Raw genomic sequence first — 24613 nt, 5'->3', positions numbered from 1 at the left:
GAAAGACATCCTGTTACTATTAAAAGGATTGTCTTATTACTTAGTGAGTATCCCTAGAAAAAATATCGAAATTTTTTAATTAAGAGGCTTCTTTATCTGAATATTAAGAAAAAAATCTATCAAATCTTGCTTGTACAGTTAATATTTTACATCATCTTCATACCCATATGTTATTAACAAATTTAATTTAGTCCAATCTTTTTTTAATGAATAAAGGTTTTTAATGCCTTTTAAATATAATCAAAATAAAAAAGTTTAGGTATTAATATTAAAATATTTTATTTTTTTGTGAACAGGGCATTTTCCAATGGATCCGTATAATACCGGTAGAATAACTGTAGAACAGCTACTCTATAATATGATCTTGTATATCCGTATTGCAATCAAGACATAAAAAGGACGACAAAATCCATAAAAGCAAAGCTCAAAAAAATCAGAAAATATCTAGAAGTAAAATTAAGTGAGTAAAGGATGCCTAATACCTAAGCAAATACATATTGACATTTGATTACAGAGATGCTTCGTTTATAGTATTGTCTTTATTGCAAAACTCAGTAAAATAGGATAATTTACAACGTATAAAAAGGATTGCATTGGTAGATGTTACACATTTTGGAAATAAGCCATAATAAAATGTTTAAATTGTTTTTATGTTACACAGATTGAGTCGCTGCGCTAATTATGCTAAAAATGTTTCTTGTTACGTATTTTGTTATATTTTTTGTTGTATCACTAATATTTGTTTTGGCAGCACAATTTTTGTTAATATCATTACAAAAGGGTTAAATCACATGTAACTTTTATTAAGGGAATAGTAGTTCTGCATTATTGCACGCTTACAGTCAAATGCGCTTATTAAGTATAACCGTTCTTAATGTTGACCAAACGCATAGTATGATTAAACGCATAATGAAAAACAATTTGACCTAATAAACGCATTTGACTGGAATCTTACTCACAACTTTACACAATATTGCAAAAGCTACTACCTATTTCATTTTTATTTCTAATGTTTAAACTAAAATCCATTTGTAATGATACTTAACTGGCTATTTTGTAATAAATAAGGATGTCACAACTTAACTTAAATGAGCGCAGAAAATATTTAAGATATCATGAATGAACCTAGGTCAATAATGGATAAATATTTTTTCTACAACATTTCTTAAGTATACCTTAGAAACTTAGCGGTTTTTGGCGGTTGTAAATTTTTAAAAATAGTTTACAATTCAATAGTAAAGATTTGTCATGAATTGTTCTATGGGAACCCCTGCTGAAACTGGTGGTGCTTTCACGCAACTTCATTCTAGAGCATTGATAAGACCCCTCCTTAATTTTGTTCAAAATAAAGGAGGGGAGTATTGGTGCTCTTTTTTACCTTTGTTAAAAATTCCTTTAAACAAGTTTACCCTGTTTCAAATAAAACTTTTGTTGTTTCAAAAACAAGAATAAATAAGTTCTAAGATGCATGCCTTTTTGCTTGTTTAAAAATGTAACAGCACATTCAGCTATTTCATTCACACACAGTTTAATGTTGTTTTGTATCCGTAAAAAAGTTGAAAATTTATCCCAATCTATTCCATTGATCTAATAAAGGACCAAAGTTTTCCTCTTTGTTTTTAAGCACCAGGCTTCTATATTATCACAAACACTGTTCCTGATACAAAAGGATTTTATACACTATCTATTTGTTATAAAATAGGAAATAAAAGGTAAACTATTAAGACTCGCCCAAAAATAGGTTTTTACCTTTTATTTGCTTATTCTAAAGGGATTTGTCAACTGGAAGAAATTAAATTACCCGTAAATCTTTTTACTTGGAATTTTTTGCGTTATTTGGTAAAAAATATAAAAATTTTGTACATTTGATAGTTTGATTAATTTTACTTTTCTTTTGTTTTCAAATCCTGATTTTTTAAATCTTGATAGAAACCTCAAAAACCTAAATAAAGCGCATGTTAAATGGTAGGAGATATTGACTCTTGTTTTCTTTATCAGGTATGGGCATGCCTGGCATGATGGGTGGTCAGCCTGGTATGATGGCTCCTGGTATGGGTATGCCAGGTATACATTATTAGTATTTTATGTAGTCACTACTCTGGCATGATGGGTGGTCAGCCTGGTATGATGGCTCCTGGTATAAGGTATGCCAGGTATACATTAATAGTATGTTATGTAGTCACTACTCTGGTATGATTGTGGCCAGCCTGATATTATGGCTCCTGGTATAGGTATGCAAGGTATACATTAATAGTATGTTATCTAGTCACTACTCTGGTGTAATGTGTGGTCAGCCTGGTATGATGGCTCCTGGTATGGGTATACCATGTATACATTAATAGTATGTTATGTAAACACTACTCTGGTATGATGGGTGGTCAGCCTGGTATGATGGCTCCTGGTATGGGTATGCCAGGAATACATAAATAGTATGTTATGTAAACACTACTCTGGTATGATGGGTGGTCAGCCTGGTATGATGGCTCCTGGTATGGGTATGCCAGGTATACATTAATAGTATGTTGTGTAAACACTACTCTGGTATGATGGGTGGTCAGCCTAGTATGATGGCTCCTGGTATGGGTATGCCAGGAATACATAAATAGTATGTTATCTAGTCACTACTCTTGTATAATGGGTGGTCAGCCTGGTATGATTATATGTACATTAATACTAATAGTATGTTATGCAGTCATTAATCTGATAACTTGATAGGTATGGTATAGTATTTATTAATTCCACTAACTCATCAATAATGAATTATAAATAATAACGTTGGTACATATAAAATGGTTAAAAGCATTATTACAAGTTGGAATAAGATAAGAGCATTTATATTTTATATAATTTTATATGATTTATTAGTTGCATACTTAGGTGATTAAAATTAGTGTCCTTAAAAAAGAAAAAAACTTAGTACCTATATTCTAATTAATTGGTTTTTAGATTATAATAATACTTTGATTTATTAAGGTATGATGCCAGGAATGGGAATGATGCCTGGTCAAGGGATGGGTATGGGCATGATGGGAGGTCAAGGTAAGCTCATATCTATCTATCTACTATCTAATCTGAATGATGCCTGTTCAAGGGATGGGTATGGGCATGATGGGAGGTCAAGGTAAGCTCATATCTATCTATCTACTATCTAATCTTAATGATGCCTGTTCAAGGGATGGGTATGGGCATGATGGGAGGTCAAGGTAAGCTCATATCTATCTATCTACTATTTAATCTGAATGATGCCTGGTCAAGGGATGGGTATGGGCATGATGGGGGGTCAAGGTAAGTTCATATCTATCTATCTACTATCTAATCTGAATGATGCCTGGTCAATGGATGGGTATGGGCATGATGGGAGGTCATGGTAAGTACATATATATCTATCTATCTACAATCTTTCCATCGATGTGTACATCCTGAATATCTTTCTCTTCTTAACGATGCCTAGATAGGGAAGGGGTATGGGCATGATGTGAGGGCAAGATAAGCCCATATATTGTGGAACTCCTATAAATCTACCACCTATCTAGGTATCTATTTCATATTTATCTACTACCCGTCTTTGTATTTTCTAATTATCTAGCTCCTATCTATCTATTTCCTATCCATCTATTTACTAGGTATTATTTATCACTTATTTTTCTAATATGAATGGTGTCTTATTAATAACTTAACATACTTAGGTACTGTATAATATTTTTTCTCCTAATAAAAGTATTTTTTATAATTTTTAACCACTAAATAATGATATATTTAGGTATGATGGGCGGAATGCCAGGAATGGGCGGAGCCGGTATGATGATGGGCGGTATGGGCGGAGGAATGGGTATGGGAATGCAAGGTACAAATAAGATAATCAAATATTTTTATCCTATTACATTAAGTAGTAAGTTTCTTTGTTTTTCCGTTAAGATCTCGCAAATGCAATTTTGATTCAGCTTCACATTGGTCCCGGGTTAATTGCAGGCTATTTTACTACCTTTTTCCGTAATTTTCATCAATGCTAGTGGCTTAGCCGTTAGTAGATATTAAATTAGCATAAAAAAATTGGGATTATAGATAGATACTAATTATAAGAATGAAAACATTAATATAAGCAGAAAATAACTATTATATAAGATGTGCTTATTGATCAGATGTATCTTAACAAAAAAAAATTGCATGCACACTCAAATAGTAGCCGGTAAAATCACGTTTCTTTTCAAACGTTTTTGCCAATCATTGGATTAAAAGCGTAGCTTTGCTACTATTTATACTGAGCTACAAATACCTAAACTTTTTTTTAGGAATGGGTGGTGGAATGGGAGGGGGTATGGGTGGGGGAATGGGAATGATGGGTGGACAGGGGATGGGCGGTCCTATGCCTGGAATGATGGGCGGTCAAGGTAAGCTGCATATTTTTGCGCAACTGTATAATTGGCGCTCTACCTGATTATCTGACTGTAACACAACATGAACATAGCAGGGGTGGTCTTAATACTTGTCAAAGATTGTTGTTGAAACATTTAGGTAATATTGTATTGTACGTAACAAATAACTGTAAGTGCTTGAAAAAAGTCAAATGCCCTTTTTAGTCCAAAGAACAATAAAGGTGGATTTAAAGGTGTTAAATTTTTTGGGGGGTAAAAGAAATTTTTTCCTGCCAACAGATTTCAGGTGGGGTAATTACCCACCCCCCACTCCAAGCAAATTTTACCCCAGGGGTAAAATTTTGGGAGGGGGGTAAAAAATATTTTCGCTATTTTACCCCCCCTTCCCCCCCAAAAAAACGAATTCCCCCCCCCCTTAAAAAAATTTACCCCCCCCAATAAAAAGCTTGGACGCCCCTGGTGGATAATAAATCTTATAAAAAATTATTTATTTTAGGAATGATGGGAGGAATGGGAATGGGAGGTGGTATGCCCGGCCCCATGGGAATGTCCACCTCGAGGCCGGGGTCAAGGCCTCCCACCAGGCCAGGCTCAGCAATGGGGTCACCAACCCCACCCATTGAGTGGGCCATTCCCCAGACAAAGAGAGTTGCTTATTCTGCACAGTTTCAGGTAAAAGATTTTTTTATATAACTATCTTAAAATTGTCATGGAGTTTATGTGTTCGGATATGGCCATAAACCTGCGTAATAATAAGATTAATTGTAAAAATTTGCTACCACTACCATACCATCATTATCGCTGTAGAGTTAATGTTTTGGCTCTAAAACAGGCGCAACAAAATAATTAGGTATGCAGTATATCTTGCAGCCAAATATCCTGCAATCAAATAGTTGGTTGGCTGTAAAAAAAATTATTTGATAGTGACATGTGTATATTCTAAAATTGTGTATTATATCAGGCGAATGACAAGGCCAGAACAGGATTCCTGGCAGCAGTGCAGGCCAGAGGTATCCTGCTCCAGACTGGACTCTCACAACAAACTCTGGCAACTGTTTGGAATCTGTCTGATATTGATAAGGTATTTGATTTTTTTTTTAAATAATGTAATGATAGGACAATAGTCTATGAATTAAACTCAGGGAAGGAAGAGACATTATTCTGTAAACTACCATGGTATCCAAAGTTTTATAACTACGTTATCTCCTTCACTGACACAAAATCTTTTTTTACTTTTTTTGAATTTTGATTGGTTGGTGCTAAATTAGGAGTGTCCAAACTTCTAAGATGGTAATTTTAATCTACGTAACATAGGGGCCGGGTAATTTAAAATCCATTGTCTTATCCATTTAGATCCTTGAATTTACTGACATTTGTTATAGGAATATATTTATTTTTATTTAGGACGGAAAATTGAGCCTGGAAGAGTTTATATTAGCAATGCATTTGTGTGACTTGGGAATGAAGGGGGAACCAATCCCGCAGCCCCTTCCTGTCAATCTTATCCCGCCAGGACTCAGGTTAAATATTCATTAATGGGTAAATTAATGGGAGGGAGGGAACTTTGGAGTGTAAATTACACTGGTACAATTTTTTTGAACAAGATCTATCGTTCGTTTGCTTAGAAGCTATGGGTACTCTTTATTAAGTCTTGATTGGCTGGTTCAAACTAGCAGTTTCCAAACAGTTTAAATGATAATATTGATCTTCATACATGGTAATAATATCCTTAATCACCTTTACTTGTCTTGACAAGTATAAATTTAATTTGAATTAATAATAATATTTTTTGTTTAGAAACAAGGCCGCTGCAAATGCCTCGTCTGCCGTAAGTACTCCAACCAGCGCCAAGTCAGGTCAGCCCGCGGCAACCGCCGCCGTACCCGCAGAGGAACCGCTGTCACCCGCATCGTTTGAGGATAAGAGAAGGGAGAACTGGGAGACCGGCCAAGCGGAGCTTCAAAAGAGAAGGTAAAATTTTGTCATTTAATGTAATTTTTTAAGACAAGCTAAATTCTATTGAGTTAATAGGTTCGGTCGATCGAACTTTAATGCTTTTCTTTTACGTATCCTAACAAAATAATGTGTAGATACCTTCTATTTTTCTTGCTGATATAGCAATCCGCCTAATGTAACTACCTATCCCCTTTTCCTTTTTTTATCTTATCACATTCACTTGAAGAAACAACTTTATCCAGTTATCATCTAGTGCTTACTTCCATAATTGTCTCATGATTATTATTTATTTAAAAAGCTTAGTTTCTATTGGTTTTAATCATTATTGTCATTATTTAGAGCTTCCCTGATGGAACAGCAGAAGAAAGAGAAAGAAGAGAGAGAAAAGAAAGAGAAAGAGGAAGCTGAAAAAAGGGAAAAACAAAAGTATGTAAAAAAAAAATTGTGCATGTTTTAGATTTTAGTTAAATTTTAGGCTGTTTTGCTACAGTTTGATACAGTGTGGTGCTTTCGCACAAATTGCCTGTTTAGCACTTATAAACATCCCCTTTTCTTCTTATTTTTTCTCTCTAATTCCTGCGGGAAGCACCAAACCTTTACAAGCAAATTGAAGAATAGCCCACTACCCCCTTACTCCTAACTTACTAATTGCCGGATGGAGAATACCGAATATTATTTACAGGCAAGCGAAATACTTCTGTAACAAACTGTGACATAACGTTTCTATAAACCAATAATTTTTCTAGCTTATAAGGAATTTTAGTACACTAAAACAGTACTTTAGACACATTAATCTTTCACACTTAGCACTTTTTCACTTGAGTATATACATTGGAAAGACACTCGATTTACTGGACATACAATAATATACATACAGTAAACACAACTCTCTCACACTCCAATATCTATAATGCATAAAGTTACACTAATTTGCAATTTAGATTCAGAAACATCTGGGGTTTCAAGAATTTAGGGATATAATTATATAGGTGTTAGAATATTTTACAAGACTTTTGAATATTCTCAGCTATGATACTTTTTTAACCTGTTACTTAAAACTGAAAAGTACATTAGTGGCTTTGTCTCAAGAGGGTTTGTGGTTAGGTAACCCCTCCCCCTAAATCCTTCCCAGTCCCACAACTATTTTTTTTATAAGTTTTTGGGTGTATCATTCTCTAAAACTTTGAAACCTTCCTTGGGCCAATGCTAAACCTCCCTGATCGCTCCAACCACTTGCTAAATCTCAGCGAATATACAGACATACAGATAGACTTACTTTTGTATCGGATACTAGGTTAATCAATAATGCATGTTTTAGATTTAGAACACCAACTTTAGTACTGAATCAATATCTTATAAAAATCTACAGATTGACACTCGAAAAAGTATTTTTTAACATCTGCAGCCCATATTTCTCAATGAATTGTTAAAAAAATGTATATGTCCTTGTTCTCTATAGATTTCCACATAAGTAGATAAAAAAAAAAATTTACATCAATTAACAGCTGAGATTTTTAGAGCTAAAGTTTTGAAAAAGTGACTGAGGAAAAAGTAACTTTTCAAATTTTTTTTTTTAAAGTGAAATGACGTGTTTTCTTCAAAATTTCATTACTTTTTATAAAACTTATGTAAAGATGTTTCCAACAAATTTATTTCATGCTGAAAGCACTTTTTCACTTGTTCTAACAGGCATTTTTAGAATAGTGTATATTGCAAAAACACCCTTACACAAAGAAATCCTATAAAACATAGTAGCACATTAAATATTTACATAAACAGAAATCAAACACTTTTATTTTATTAAAATAAGTTAAAAAACTAAAAAGTTACAGCTACAAACTTTTATTAAACCTTTAACAATTTTAATGATTTATATGTGTCTTTATGTCATTTGTATGAGTGGGCGGGAATTTATTGGGTCAATGTTACACTAATCCATCCGGTCGTAAGCATAAACTGGGGAGGGGTTTATTAAGGTCAATTTAATAAGTAGGAGATATTATAAGATTTGAGGGTATATGGTTATGAGAAAAACTGCATTTGATGAAATTTGAAAAGTAGTTTTTTATATGTAAAACTAACATTTTTTAATGCAATAAAAAATGTATCAATTGTAAACTTACTCTTCTTTCTTATTTGTTTTTTAACTGTTCGAGAAAAAGTAATATACTAGTAAAAAACTAAGAAATATTTAGCAATATTCAGTTTCTCAAGCCATTTTTTCCAAACTTTGGCTTAAAAAATCTCGGCTGTTAATTAATGTAAAAAAAAATATTTTGATATCCTTTGATGTGAAAATTTATAGAGAGTACATATGCATCTTTTAATATTTTATTGAGAAATGTGGGCTGCAGAATCAGATGCTAAAAAACACTTTGTCGAGAGTCATAATGTAAAGTTTTTAAATACCCTCAGGACAGGGATCAACATATTATTTCTTATATTGCATGACAGGACAATGGACTATAAAGGGGGGGGGGGGGAAGTTTTGCCACTTTCGCTTACTCCGTGATTATTGGGCTAGGTATTTAAGTTAGACTATAGGTTATTTGGGATAAAAGTTTACTTTTGGGTAGTAGCTCACGTATTTTTAATCATTTTTTGGATAACCCCACCCCCTAGCCCCCCGGGGCTCAAAAACCCCCTAAAAATGAACCTAACCTTAATTTTCTCAGGAACAATTTGACCAATAGAGATGATTTTTTAAACTTAAGCTTTTATGCGTGTAAACTAACTTCTAGTTTAGAAGTCACCCCCCTGCCGCCAACCCCTAGCCCTCCGGGGCACCAAAAAAACCCTAAAAATAAACCTAACCTTAATTTTCTCAGGAAACATTTGACCAATAGAGATGATTTTTTAAACTTAAGCTTTTATGCTTATAAACTAACTTTTAGTTTAGAAGTCACCCCCCTGCCGCCAACTCCTAGCCCTCCGGGGCTCCAAAAAAACCCTAAAAATGAACCTAACCTTAATTTTCTCAGGAAACATTTGACCAATAGAGATGATTTTTGAAACTTAAGCTTTTATGCTTATAAACTAACTTTTAGTTTAGAAGTCACCCCCCTGCCGCCAACCCCTAGCCCTCCGGGGCTCCAAAAAAACCCTAAAAATGAACCTAACCTTAATTTTCTCAGGAACCATTTGACCATTAGACATGATTTTCAAAACTTAGGCTTTTATGCTTATAAACTAACTTCTAGTTTAGAAGTCATCCCCCTGCCGCCAACCCCTAGCCCTCCGGTGCTCCAAAAAACCCTAAAAATGAACCTAACCTTAATTTTCTCAGGAACCACTTGACTAATAGAGATGATTTCTTAAACTTAGGCTTTTATGGTTATAAACTAACTTTAAGTTTAAAAGTCCTCCCTGCCGCCAACATCTAGCCCCCCGGGGCTCAAAAAAAACCCTAAAATGAACCTAACCCTAATTAAAATTTCTTATTTGAAGAGTTAGAGGTACACTTATTAAACAAAATATGCATCTTTTTGGATGTTATTGACATATCTGCTTAAAAAATTAGAATTGGCCTCTAGGTTCAGGTGCTGCAGGCCTCCAGGTCCACTCTGGAGACAGGTAAAAATTAAAACTTCTTATTTGAAGAGTTAGAGGTACACTTATTAAACCAAATATACATCTTTTTGAATGTTATAGACATATCTGCTGAAAAATTAGAATCGGCCTCCAGGTTCAGATGCTGCAGGCCTCCAGGTCCACTCTGGAGACAGGTAAAAATTAAAATTTCTTATTTGAAGAGTTAAAGGTACACTTATAAAAACAAATATGCTACTTTTTGGATGTTATTGACATATCTGCTGAAAAAATGAGAATCGGCCTCCAGGTTCAGGTGCTGCAGGCCTCCAGGTCCACTCTCGACAGGTGAAAATTAAAATTTCTTATTTGAAGAGTTAGAGGTACACTTATTTTACCAAATATGCTTCTTTTTGGATGTTATTGACATATCTGCTGGAAAAATTGAAATCGGCCTCCAGGTTCGGGTCCTACAGGCCTCCAGGTGGACACTGGATAGGTAAAAAAAATTTCTTATTTGGCGAGTTAGAGGTTAACTTATAAAACAATCTATGCATTGGTTTTTGATGTTAATAACATACTTGATGATAAAATTTAAATCGGCCTCCAAGTTCAGGTGCTGCAGGCCTCCAGTTCAACTCTAGACATGAAAAAATTTAAATTCTTAATTTAAGAGTTAGAGGTCAATTCACAAGAAAATAAGCATCTTGTTGGATAAAATTACCATTTTTAAAGAAAAAAATAAAATCGGCCTCCAGGTACTGCAGGCTTCCAGATGGCTTTTTGGGGGTATTTTCAGATATTTTCGCTGTTTTTTTTTGGACATGTTAGGTATCATATTCATTGATACTTTTTGATATGGACAATTTTACCTGCGTCTGGGTGACCGCTGGTTGCAGCTGGCCAGGTGAATATCTAAACTTGGAGCCAATTTAATATTTTTCTCCAGAAATAGTAATAACAGCCAAAAGATCCATATTCTGTTTTATAAGTTGACCTCTAACTCTTCAAATAAGAAATTTCAATTTTTACCTGTCCAGAATAGACCTGGAGGCCTGCAGCACCTGAAACTGGGAGCCGATTTTAAATTTTTCAGCAGTTTTGTCAATAACATCCAAAAGGATGCATATTTGGTTTTTATATGTGTACCTCTAACTCTTCAAATAAGAAAGTTTAATTTTTACCTGTCTCCAGAGTGGACCTGGAGGCCTGCAGCACCTAAACCTGGAGGCTAATTCTATTTTTTTCTGCAAATATGTCAATAACATTCAAAAAGAAGCATATTTGGTTTAATAAGTGTACCTCTAACTCTTCAAATAAGAAATTTTAATTTGTCTCCAGACCGGACCTGGAGGCCTGCTGCACCTGAACCTGGAGGCCAATTCTAATTTTTTAAGCAGATATGTCAATAACATCCAAAAAGAAGCATATTTGGTTTAATAAGTGTACCTCTAACTCTTCAAATAAGAAATTTTAATTTTTACCTGTCTCCAGAGTGGACCTGGAGGCCTGCAGTACCTGAACCTGGAGGCCGATTCTCATTTTTTCAGCAGATATGTCAATAACATCCAAAAGGATGCATATTTGGTTTTTATAAGTGTACCTCTAACTCTTCAAATAAGAAATTTTAATTTTTACCTGTCTCCAGAGTGGACCTGGAGGCCTGCAGCACCTGAACCTGGAGGCTGATTCTAATTTTTTTTTGCAAATATGTCAATAACGTTCAAAAGAAGCATATTTGGTTTAATAAGTGTACCTCTAACTCTTCAAATAAGAAATTTTAATTTTACCTGTCTCCAGAGTGGACCTGGAGGCCTGCAGCACCTGAACCTGAAGGCTGATTCTAATTTTTTCAGCAAATATGTCAATAACATTCAAAAATAAGCATATTTGGTTTAATAAATGTAAATCTAACTCTTCAAATAAGAAATTTTAATTAAGGTTAGGTTCATTTTTAGGGTTTTTTTAGCCCCGGGGGGCTAAGGGTTGGCACAAGGGGGGTTGACTTCTAAACTTAAAGTTAGTTTATAACCATAAAAGCTTAAGTTTAAGAAATCATCTCTATTGGTCAAATGGTTCCTGAGAAAATTAAGGTTAGGTTCATATTTAGGGTTTTTTGGAGCCTCGGAGGGCTAGGGGTTTGCGGCAGGGGAGTGACTTCTAAACTATAAGTTAGTTTATAACCATAAAAGCTTAAGTTTAAAAAATCATGTCTATTGGTCAAATGGTTCCTGAGAAAATTAAGGTTAGGTTCATTTTTAGGGTTTTTTGGAGTCCCGGAGGGCTAGAGGTTGGCGGCAGGGGGGTGACTTCTAAACTAGAAGTTAGTTTACACGCATTAAAGCTTAAGTTTAAAAAATCATGTCTATTGGTCAAATGGTTCCTGAGAAAATTAAGGTTAGGTTCATTTTTAGGGTTTTTTTGGAGCCCCGGAGGGCTATGGGTTGGCGGCAGGGGGGTGACTTCTAAACTAGAAGTTAGTTTACACGCATAAAAGCTTAAGTTTAAAAAATCATCTCTATTGGCCAAATTGTTCCTGAGAAAATTAAGGTTAGGTTCATTTTTAGGGGGTTTTTGAGCCCCAGGGGGCTAGGGGGTGGGGTTATCCAAAAAATGATTAAAAATACGTGAGCTACTACCCAAAAGTAAACTTTTATCCCAAATAACCTATAGTCTAACTTTAATACCTAGCCCAATAATCACGGAGTAAGCGAAAGTGGCAAAACTTCCCCCCCCCCCCCCTTATTTACCCCTAGCTTTATAATATAATACACAAAAGGATTAAATGTATGTACCTATTTTAATATAACTCTGTGACTTTAAACAATTTACAGTTCATTGTCCCCTCTTTTTGATAGTACCCCAAATATTAAGAATGTTTTTCTTAGTTTTTATCAACGATTCAATTAGGCTTTGGATATTAGTCGGAATACAGCATAATTATTTAGAGACGAACGACCTTATAATGTTTTTTCAGTGCTTTCCCTCAAAGTGCCCATCGAGCATATCAACTTCTGTCCCCCTCCCCCCCTTGAAAAGTGTGTGGTAGTTTTTGTATTATATCTAACCGATCGGGGCGCTCTAACCCTGTGGGGCTAACCAGTACCCAATATAACCTAACCTAACTGGACCTAACAAACAACAAAAAACTATCTTCCCCTAATTTTCAATTTATTTAAATAATTTCTGTGCACTTTCAGGAAACCGAAACCTCCGTTTAAAAATTTTTTTTTACCTATTATTATTGCAATGTTGCGTAATATAAGTTACAATCAGGGTTTCGGATCCGCATTGATTTTATGCGGATCCGGATCCGGATCCGGATCCGGATCCTCAAAATTTGGTCAGTGCGGATCCGGATCCGGATCCGGATCCTACTGGATCCGGATCCGGATCTTTGACAATAAAAATAAAATCACCAAATTTTTCAAAAAAATTTATTCTTCAATTCGAAGTCAAAAATACTTTTAATTTTCAAGTCTGAACCTAAACCTTAAAGATTGGCTCTCATCAAGAGAATGTCTGAGATTTTATATAAATTTAGGTAGATTTTTCCATTTTTTCCGCATTTTTTGGAGTCTAAGGATCCGGATCCGGATCCGCATTTTTTTTGCGGATCCGGATCCGGATCCTTGGACTCAAAATATGCGGATCCTTGCGGATCCGGATCCGGATCCGGATCCGAAACCCTGGTTACAATAAAGCACTTAAAAGCTGGTATAATTTTGTTTGTCCGTGTGTGGCAGACTTGAGACGGAACGGCGTCGCCAGGAAGAGGCAGAGAGGCAGAAAAGGTTGATGGAGGAACAGCGGGAGGCCGCCAGGTACTAAGTGTGTGCCTATACAAATGCCTTCAATTTTAACAAAAACATAATTTCTTTCTAGCCTTACATTGATTTTTTTATGTCATATCTGTTTCAAACCTTGGATGGTTGGATTCATCCGAATTAAAGTTCCTCTTCCAGACGTTTTATAGGTTTTGTATGTCTGTACACGAGGACAATCTTTTTGCTCATTTTAAAAGGGCATAATTTTTTATGAAAACTAATCTTGTTTCAATGTCATTATAGGGGCTACTATGGCAGTGTAAGGCTATTAAGATAAAGCAATGAATAATTAATTGTTTGATGTTAAAATTGTTTTTCCAATAACACACTAAATTGACTCCTACAACATGATAAATACAATGACAATTATGTCCACAAGTAGCTAAACAAGTAGTAACAGGTATTTTCATGAATCACCAAATATGTCATTTTTGAAAATATCACTATTTAGGCTGTTTTTAAAAAAGAAAGTTCTGACATTTGAACTTATGACAGACAAAAAATCTAAGCTTGCTAGTTTGGAGTGTCTCAGAAGTATATATTTGGATTTCACAATAGTTGTTTATCGCATCGTATTAAAGACAGCTTTCCGCGGAAACATAAATGATTAATTATAAGATTAAAACTAGTTTTGTTAGACCCGAAATGCCGAAAGCACAGGCTAACAAAACTGGTATTGATTTTATGATTTTTAAAAAATATTCTTGGAAAAATAGTCTGTACATGATTTTTCAGTATGGCTAAGAACCGTTTCTAATACAGCGGATATTAATCGATTTCGAAGCCGTACTGGAAAATAAAATATTTTCTGTCATATTTATTTTATATTTTTTTCCGTTAATGGTTCCAAAATTTATTTAGTTACTGAGCATATTATTCACCTAACTTTGCATGAACTTTAATATTAGGTTATTATTTTTCTTAATCTTTAAGCATGTAAAAGCACTCAAAAGCATGTTTTTAATCTAAATAAAAAGTTATGTATGTATGCATGTTGGATTTTGTGTATTTAGGTTTTTAAAGTTTTCCTCTATGGATTCGAATTTGATTAATTTCCCCTGGATAAAAACTTATTCTGAGACATACTAAAAAGACATGTATCGTTTCGAGTTATAGTTATGAAAGAATTTAATAAATAAAAGTAATATACTTGTATCAAACTCTTTGTAAAAGTCAAACTAACAAATTTAAACTATAATATTATAAGTTAAATTATGGCTGGTAAGTTGACTATTGTTCTCATGAATAGGGATACAATTATTGTAAAAAATTCTTTTAGTAGTTGATTATGTCCGAGTGATAGATGAGCTTATATAAATATGCACATTTTCAGCACAACTGGGAGGCGCTCAAATCATAATATCTTTTTTGATACTTCGGGTAACTCGTTAGAAATTCTTGTACATATTTACATAATACAACCAAACCCTTTGTTAAAGTCAAACAAGCACAAATTAGGAATAATATGATATATTTTATAATGTTTGATTTTATTTTTCCAGGAAAGAATTGGAGAAACAAAGGATGGAGGAGTGGGAAAGAAAACGTAAAGAAGAGCTTGAACAGCATAGGTAAATAGATAGATAGATATATGGATGGATGGATACATAGATAGATAGATGGAGAAACAGATAGGGAGGAGTGGGAAAGAAAACGCAAAGAAGAGCTTAAACAGCATAGATAAATAGATAGATAGATATATAGATGGATGGATACATAGATAGATGGAGAAACAGAGAAGGGAGGAGTGGAAATGGAAACGTAAAGTAGATAGATGATTTAATAGATAGATAGGGAAATAAATTATATATAAATGGGTAAGTAGCTTAAAACTACCTCAAGATAATATTTAAGGTGATCTGAAAAAAACAATCGATAAGGAATTGCAATATGATCCGAGATCTTTAGCTTTATTTTAAAAAACCATACTTTTTTTTATATTATATGATATTGTTTTTTTTTTAGGAAAAGAGAACAAGAACGTGTGTTTGAGTTGAAAGCGCAGAAGGACACATTGGCTACCCAGTTTGATGAAATTGTAAGTAACTTTTGCACTAACATATAACATATTGTTGTGTGTGTTCAGGAAGATCTTATAAACTGCTTATAGTTTCACATTTTCTGAATAGCATCTTTGGATGTTAAGCTGAATTTAAATCAACCCCCTCAAATAGAATAGACTCATTAATAACTTAACCACTCCCATCAAAAAAATTAAGATTTTAAAATAAAGATTACAGGTTAGGATTCTTCCATGGTTTGTTCATTCTTAATTGTCATAGAAAAATATTAGAAAAGCCAAATTTTTCAGTACCCAAAATAGTTTTTCGTTTGTGATAGTGCAATTGACTATGAATCAGTTCGTATGTGTTGAGTAGTAATGTCTTTTGGGTTGCTAGTAAAGATTAATTTTAATAATAACTTTGCCTATGCTAGCTATTACCAGAATGGCTACTTACGCTCGTTTGTAATATTGAAAATCCTGTTTAGAAAGTAAATATGGACGATCTAACGAACAAGATCACCGAGACACGTGCTGGAGTCACCGACATCAAACAGTTTATTGACGGCATGCGTACGTCACGTGACACCAAGATGGCGGAACTCAATGCGCTCAAGAATCAGCTGAAGGAGCAGAATCAACGTCTTATGCAGGTATATTTCGCGCCAAAACACGCATGACAACAAAATTGGGGCTTCATTAAAAAAGGAATTTCTCCTTTATCATTCTACAACAACCCGTTCGTCCGTCTGAGTATGTTAGCAAATGTGACTAACATTTCTGCTTATTTACATATTTTAAGAAAAAAGAGGTGCTTATATCGAATTAGCTGTCATTACCAATCTATTCGAAATTTTTCACATTGTGATATATTACTTTGAAATTTCCTATATTCTTACTGCATACTACACTATTGTCAAATTGGTTGTTCTTGTTAATTGTTATTGTTAATAGTATAAGTCTACAATACGTATAAAGTCGAATAATATTTTGTTTGCCTTTTTTTTAAAAAGGATATTTTGTATTTAAATAGTCATAAGTTTTTATGATAACTAATCTTGTTTACTTATTAGGTTACTCAAGAGAAGGCTAAAATAGAATCTAAGAACAAAGTCAACCAACTTAAATTAGAAGAAGGACGAAGTAAGTACTTTTATTCATTTTTGAGTTGAATTTTTTTTTATTTCATAACTATTTCAAGGCCCCCTTTCTATATGTTAAATCTAGCTACATATGCCAAAACGAACTTTTGTCGTTTTATTTGCTTTTAAACTTATATTCTTTGACCTTTTTGAATAATGAAAGTGGCAAATATATCGACTAAAGTCGAAACGACTTTTCATCAATAAATATTCTTGGCGCTTTCATACAAAGTACCTTATTGAGAACTGATAACCCCCTCCTTATTTATGAAATATTTTAGACTAGGTAGGGGCGGACTATTTGGTTTGTTTGGTTATTTCTTTAGGCTAGGTTAGGTTATAAAGAGTACTTAGTAGCCCTGCAGGGGTTAGGAATTAAAAAAAAATTATACCCTGGCCCCCCTTATTTTTAGAATATTTTACAAATTAAAGAAAGGGGAGTGGGGGCTCAACAGGAACTTTGTGTGAGAGCAACCAAGGAGCTGATTTCATGAGAAGTACTACTCTATGTTAACTCCCCTGTGATATAACTTTCTATCTATTAGTTTGGTGGCGGTCTGTGTTATTTTTTCTAATATGACTATTTAGGTTAATTTTTTTATTGGGCCATATTAGACTTGTTTTGATAAGCTACTCTACAATTTATTTTGTCCGGGTTGTCCCTTTTTAAATACTCTTTAGCCAAATCAATGTAATTCATCTTTTTTTCTTTTTATTCTTTAAATGGAACTATTTTTTTTTGTTTCGCTATTTTTGGATGGCGTCATACTTGTTATTTTACAATAAAATCTACCTAGTCTTTTTTTGAGTGTCTTTTCTGTACCAAAGTTTAGAAAATAAACATATTAATTTTTAACATTCTTTAATGATATTTTTTGTGTGATATTTCTTCCAATTACCTTTGCCACTGATAGAAAAATGAATAAAATGTTATTAACAAATAACTCTTTTTCAGTAAAAATAACATAAACAATTTGTTCATATTTCTTATGTTCTTCTACTAATCAAACTAATTTTCTTCCTCTCGCTTTTCGTTTAGTCGAAAGCTTTTGTAATAAGCAATTTTTGTTATTATCCTTTGAAACTAAGTCGAAAATAATTTTTATTTTTGTCAAAAGATATCTATTTAATTCTATTTATATTCCGATGATGATACAACTTTGAATTTACAATTTTATTATTTGCCGCTATACTGAACCAAAAACTATTTGTTTAAATAAAAGTGTAGCTATTATTGGATGTCTTTTACAAGAAGAGATGTGATTAGTTCGATTTAGTGGCAATTTATAAAATTTGAAATTAGAATTTATATCATCTATTTCGATATTAGTTTTGAAGGATAATTCATTTTATAACTTTTTGATATTTTACAAATAAAATGGAATATTAAAAGACTGAGAAATTCATTAATATTTCAGCTTTTGATGTAGAACCTTACGAAGAAAGGAATAAGTTTTCCTACATAACTTCACTGGCCGCGCATTGCGTTGTTTCTCTTGTCCCCGAAGGTATTCCCCTCCCCTGCAACGCATCACTTCCTTTCTCCCCATTTTATTTAGTAAAGAGTGGGGACTTTTGTCGAGTTGTTAAATTGTGAGCAAACTAAACAATTTTATGTACAAAAATTACATATGCAAAAATTAAACCACTTTTAGAAATAAATGCAAAAAATCAAGGTTAATGTGAAGGTGATTATTGTTGAGATCTTGTAATCCAAGTATTAAGGACACTGAAAATCATGCTTTAATCCAAATATTTTGTTTGAGTGTTAAGAAAACAGGTATTTTGTTGTTTCAGTTACACCATTCAATAAATCATAAAGTAAAACTATGTTTTAAAAAATTTTTCTACATTCATTGGACTTCTTTAATCCTTTTTTTTACTAAGCTAAATAGGAATATTTAATATATTTTAATATGATGTGCAGAATCAGATACTCAGAATAAAAGATCATTACATTAATCACTTCCACCATGTGAATTTTTAAACCTTTTAAAATAGATAGTTTGCCCCTAATTTGCACAATTGATCCCACCAATCAGCATTAATTTTAATAGCATTAACCCTTTTTTTTGTGGACATCTTTCAACAAAAAAGGACCACTTATTTCATTATATATAGCTAAATAATGCCAATTTATTGCCTGACATGGCAGTACATTTTTATCTTCCCCCCATTAGAAAACCCTTGCACGAAGATTGATTTAATGGAAATTTCGCTAGAAAAGCACTTGTTACTGTTAGTAAATATGCACACCTTAGTCAGTAGTATTTTAAATAATATTTTATATTTAATCATTGATATGTTTTACTCACTATCATCATTTTGTCCTTACTGGCTAAATAAGTTAACTAAATTAATTCATCATTTTATATTATCCAACATTAATTACCAGAAAAATTTTACAAACATACTAATGACATTGCCTATACCTGAGGCTTTTACAATTTGAAGAAAACAAAACAATATTTTAAATCATGAAGGCTCACTAAGAATCAATTTTCATAAATAAAAAGTTAAATCCTACTTATTTTGTTGCATGAAGTTATACAAATTAGGTAGATACCTAACTAGATTTATTTAATTAATGATATAACATATAAACCTGGAGTATTTTTAATAGTAGTTATTTGACATAAACTTCTATACTTATTTTAAATACATGATACGGAACTCAGATATAAACCTAACTTTGAATTAGTTTAGAATTAGATGCATAAAAAATCAAATTTTAATTTTAATTTAAAATTTTTTTGTGTATTAAGGTAAGTCTTAATGGTGTAACAATGTATTACGATTTTGAACTGGCATGATTTTTGCGGTATTCTAGATTTTAAAGGCTTCTAGTCTTAATTTGATATTTCAGGATATTTTGCACTATTGTTAATTATGCAATACTTTGTCCTTGTTGTTTACAGAAAGACAAAAATTATTGTCAGGGTAAATATGTCCAGTTCAGCAATAGATGGAAACTTAAATGTTTATACTGTTAAGTTTGGGGTTTGTATAGTTGAATCTGATTTTTGGTGATACAATATAAAGGCAGTTTATAAAGTTTAATATATATAACAGGATTTGCTGAAATTAGGTCTAAATATACCACAAGGCCTTTGATTGTATTTTTGATTTTCCTTAGAAACTCACCCTCTAAATAAGTACTTTTAGCATTATAATACAGTTGATTTATTTTGAATACTGGTTTCCAATTTATACCCTGACAATAATTAAATCGTAGTAAACATATTAGTTGAAAATCAATATTCAAATATGATTAATGACATGAAAAATAATGTTACAGAGTTGGAGTACACTGACTTTGATCTAAAGAAACAAGAGAAGCTGGACAAGGTTGTTGTTCTGAGAAACCAGCTCAATGCACTTAAGGAATATACGTGTTCTGATAACCTTTAACAACACTCAAATAATAATATTGATCATCAATAATAAACCAATCACTACCATAATTTTAATGATATATTCTAAATATAAGCTAAAAATTTTTGGCAAGTTACTAGACTCTAAACTTTTTTTGTTGGGGGGATGCGTAGGTGTTATAAAAGTTACCTGGAAATGTGTAACAATTTGTCCAGCCTTTTAGATCTTAGCATATATACATTCAGATGGATACCTGATACTTAGAATGACTCATACTTTACCAAATGTAGTTTTCAATCCCCTTCCCCCCTTTTTGATCTTTTTGATATAATGTACTTTGTTTGACGCATGTATTGGCCCTAATAGGAAGAGGAGGGTAATAAAAAGTCCGAGGTTGACAACAACAAGAGAATCCTCATGGAGCACAGAGAACGCCTCAAGCAGATGATTGAAACCTGCAAGGCCTTGCACGAAGGCTTTGACGAACGCCGTCTTGAAGTGCGTGCCGAGAAGCAGAAGAAAATCCGGGAACTGACCGACCCCAACCATGCCTGGGATGCTCCAGAGCCCGAACCAATGCAATCGCCAGGTTTCGACGATTTTGGATCGTCTGCAATGGCGCCGGCAGCCGCCGCTGACGTGTCCGCAGTTGGCGGCGAAGCCGCTGTCCGTGTTGGATACCTACAATACAGAGCATTGTATGATTATGAAGCCAGAAATGAGGATGAGCTGTCATTCCAGACAAATGACATTATCCTTGTACATCCTGAACAGGAACACGAGCCTGGGTGGTTGGGCGGCGAACTTAACGGCAAAATTGGCTGGTTCCCTGAAGCGTATGCCCAGCAGCTGGGTGAGAACGGACAGCCGGTGGTGGCTGCAGAACCTACCTTGCAGACCATTGCCGAAGTGTCAGAGACAAGCAGTGATAAGGGATCCTTGCAAGACCAGGGAATGTTACAGGATGCTGGCAGCGACCAACCTACAGCTGCCGACACGGAACCTTTATCTACAGAATCAGCTGTTGCTGAAACAGCTGCAGCTGTTCCTAGTGATGTTACTGCACCACCAGCTACTGATGAAGCAGCAGCTGAACCCGAAGCTGCTTCAGAAGCAGCTGTTTCTGAACCAGCTGCTGCTGATGTAACTCTGACGTCTCAACAATCAGTGACGTCACAACATGAAGAACCAGTGGCAGCTGCTATAGAACAGCCAGAAGCAACTGTGGCAGCTGATGCTGAAGAACTGAGTGAAGAGTTTGTTGCTTTGTATGCGTATCAATCAGGAGAACCTGGAGACCTGATCTTTGAGGCTGGAGAAAAGATTATTGTAACCAAGTAATGAACTTTTTTTTTAAATACCTACTTTTAGATTTTTAAAGTAAAAAATGAGGATATAGTTAGAAACAATTGGAGAAAGGAACGAAATGGAGGGCATATGCATTTATATCACCATTTCTGTAGATAAAAAATATCAATTGAAAGGTTTGGACATTACTAGTTTGAACCAATCAACAAGAATTATTAAATTTAATCCAAGATTTAAAGCCTAATTTAATTTTTGAAAAATCTCTTGGTATTAATATAATTTACAGTCTAATATAGCCTCCTTCCATAATATTTTCTTGGTTTAAAGATGAATATTTGTTTAGGAAAGATGGTGAGTGGTGGACTGGAAAGATTGGAGACCAAGTCGGAGTTTTCCCTTATAACTATGTGGAATCTGCTGTAAGTTTTTAGATGTTGTACATTCCCAATGATTATACACAAAATTACCCCTACTGTAGGCATACATGCAGTAGTTGGGTTCTTGGAACCCAACTGGAACCCAACTTTTCTCCTCCTTATGAAGGGCCACCCTAGTAAAAGGAGGGGCCAACCTCCTCGCAAGGAGGGGCCAACCCCAAAAAGGAGGGGCCACCCCCCGAAAAAAGAGGGGCCATCCCCTAAAAAGGAGGGGCCACCCCCCTAAAATGAGGGCCCAACCTCTAAAACAGAGGAGCAACCTCTTATTTTAGTTCTTTTTATGATTCCTAATTAAATAATCAGAATTATGTTCTATTTTAAGGTGTTATAACCCTGAAAACTAGGGGCCACCCCATTAAAAAGGAGGGGCAACCCCCCTAAAAAGGTGGGGCAATCCCCTAAAAAGGAGGGGCCACCCCCCTAAAATGAGGGGCCAACCTCTAGAGAGGAGCAACCTCTTATTTTTTTAGTTCTTTATATTATGATTCTTTATTAAATAATCAGAATTATGTTCTATTTTGAGGTGTTTTAACCCTGAAAAGGTGGGGCCACTCCATTAAAAAGGAGGGGCCACCCCCCTAAAATGAGGGGCCAACCTCTAAAAAAGAGGAGCAACCTCTTATTTTAGTTCTTTATATTATGATTCTTTATTAAATAACTAGCGGCTTCGCCCCAAGCGGTTAGATCAAACTAATTTTTCGTATTTTAGACTAAGAGGAAATTACAAAAAAAAAATTTTTTTTTGGGGGGGGAGACTTTTTTTTGGGGGGGGGCCCGGGGGGGTAGTCAACCCCACTATTTTTTTGGGGGGGGTTGGGGGTGTCCTACCCCCCAAGAAAATAGTTATAAACCTTCCCGGGACCTATGAGAAGCTACCCTGTAAAGGAATACCCGATCGGTTCAGCGGTTAGCGAGATCCTTCTCTACAAACAAACAGACAGACAGACAAACAGACAGACATCGTTCTAATTTGTATTATAGATTAGAATTATGTTCTATTTTAAGGTGTTATAACCTTGAAAAGGAGGGGCCACCACATTAAAAAGGAGGGGCCAACCTCCAAAAAAGAGGAGCAACCTCTTTGATTTTAATTCTCTATACTACACATTGCGATCTTTAGACAAAAGTAAACTTCAATATCTAGGCTTGTATTTGAAGAAATGATGTAATTTTTTTGCTTAAGCTCGGAAATAACTTAAATTTGCTTCTGTTAACTTCTAATGTGCATTTGGTAAGCACGTCTGGCTGTTTTGGAGGAGCGAAGCTAACCTATTTTTAAAAAATCTAAAAATTATCATAATTTTAGTTAGGATAGGAATATTTTAGCAAAATCAACGTCTATGTAAATATTTCTTATATGCAAACAAAGTTTGTGTTAAAGAATATAGCGTCAGGTGCGCCCAGTTCGAGTCCCGGTATTTTTAGGTAGGCCTAGTATAAGTAAAATAGGACACTTAAAATGCATGTTTTAAAGGGGGGAGGCGGATGTGACACTTTTTGAAACCAAAAGTAAAACGTGCATTATCTCAGCCCATAGAAAAGTTACAGCTCTAAAATTCGGCACAGCAGTTGCTTTTGTGGAGAACAAAATGGAACTGTGAAGAAACGGCGGCGGAACAGCCGCTCCCTCCGAAAACCGCTGTTTCCCGCCGAAATTTCTTTTGCCTTGACACTTATAAGATTTTACACTTTATGAGAAAAAAGTTTATCTCAGATGATTGAGAACTGTCTAATTTGGCGAAAAAATCGGAGGGAGCGGCGGTTCTGCCGCCGTTTCTTCACAATTCAATATTGTTCTCCACAAAAGCAACTGCTGAGCTGAATTTTAGAGCTGTAACTCTTTTATGGGCTGAGATCTTGCATGTTTTACTTTTGGTTTCAAAAAGTGGCACATCCGCCTCCTCCCTTTTTTACAGATATAAACAACAATAACCTAATTTTCAAAAAAAAACTTTTGATTTTGTGTTATTACCTTTATTCAAAGTCTAGCTATCTTCATTTAAAGTTTGTATACAGAAATAAGAACTTGACATCATGTATTTTTTCTCTCTTGTGTTAAACAAAAAAGCTAACTTTTAACAATTTATTTCTCTTGTGTTACACAAAAAAGCTAACTTTTTACGATTTTTTTTACATATTTCTTCATGAAGCTTCAATAGTTGCTGATATGAGTAAAAGGGGGATGTAACTGAAGCTTTTTTGATGCAGGGGGGGGGGGGTTTCTCTGGAACCACTTGATGAACCGTGTAAATTTTTTGGACTTAAGCTTTTATGGGTATGATCATCTTATGGTTTCAAAGTCTTCTTCTAGTTTTGTAGTTACCCCCCTGCCGCCAACCACTAGGCCTCCCGGGATCAAAAAAACCCATAAAAATGAACCTAACCTTTATTTTCTCAGAAACCATTTATTCAATAGAGATGATTTCTAAAACTTAAGCTTTTATGCTTATAAACTAACTTTTAGTATAAAAGTTACTCCCATGCCGCCAACCCCTAGCCCTAAGGGACTCAAAAAAAACCTAAAAATTAACCTAACCTTAATTTTCTCTGAAACCATTCTACCAATAGAGATGATTTTATAAACTTAAGCTTTTATGGTTATAAACTAAATTTTGGTTTAAAAGTCACCCCTCTGCCGCCAACCCCTAGCCCTCCGGGGATAAAA

The 24613-nt window shown here is 34.3% G+C and overlaps 1 protein-coding gene across 14 annotated transcripts in view; it reads left to right on the top strand.

Moving 5' to 3' along the window:
• Dap160 (dynamin associated protein 160) overlaps nucleotides 1–24613 on the top strand; it is a 59153-nt gene that overhangs the window by 3711 nt on the left and 30829 nt on the right. For 6 of the 14 annotated variants that reach the window (XM_080160906.1, XM_080160907.1, XM_080160910.1 and 3 more), the window contains 19 exons: nucleotides 297–326; nucleotides 1999–2064; nucleotides 2974–3039; nucleotides 3761–3844; nucleotides 4290–4388; nucleotides 4870–5045; nucleotides 5335–5454; nucleotides 5778–5893; nucleotides 6171–6344; nucleotides 6669–6755; nucleotides 13604–13681; nucleotides 15187–15255; nucleotides 15650–15722; nucleotides 16175–16339; nucleotides 16760–16829; nucleotides 18247–18336; nucleotides 20127–20215; nucleotides 20573–21540; nucleotides 21855–21930. In XM_080160906.1, the coding sequence (XP_080017032.1) occupies nucleotides 297–326; nucleotides 1999–2064; nucleotides 2974–3039; nucleotides 3761–3844; nucleotides 4290–4388; nucleotides 4870–5045; nucleotides 5335–5454; nucleotides 5778–5893; nucleotides 6171–6344; nucleotides 6669–6755; nucleotides 13604–13681; nucleotides 15187–15255; nucleotides 15650–15722; nucleotides 16175–16339; nucleotides 16760–16829; nucleotides 18247–18336; nucleotides 20127–20215; nucleotides 20573–21540; nucleotides 21855–21930 (2696 nt within the window). Of the gene's footprint in view, nucleotides 1–296; nucleotides 327–1998; nucleotides 2065–2456; nucleotides 2505–2973; nucleotides 3040–3145; nucleotides 3204–3760; nucleotides 3845–4289; nucleotides 4389–4869; nucleotides 5046–5334; nucleotides 5455–5777; nucleotides 5894–6170; nucleotides 6345–6668; nucleotides 6756–13603; nucleotides 13682–15186; nucleotides 15256–15649; nucleotides 15723–16174; nucleotides 16340–16759; nucleotides 16830–18246; nucleotides 18337–20126; nucleotides 20216–20572; nucleotides 21541–21854; nucleotides 21931–24613 lie in introns of those variants that run through there. The other 8 variants (XM_080160909.1, XM_080160905.1, XM_080160904.1 and 5 more) reach the window with 7 other exon arrangements.

This window comes from Acartia tonsa, chromosome 5 (assembly GCF_053477335.1).
Source record: "Acartia tonsa isolate MP-2025a chromosome 5, ASM5347733v1, whole genome shotgun sequence".
In the NCBI taxonomy this organism is placed as follows: domain Eukaryota; kingdom Metazoa; phylum Arthropoda; class Copepoda; order Calanoida; family Acartiidae; genus Acartia; species Acartia tonsa.
Note: the sequence above shows the minus strand (reverse complement) of the source record. Positions and strands in the feature narration are given on the sequence as shown.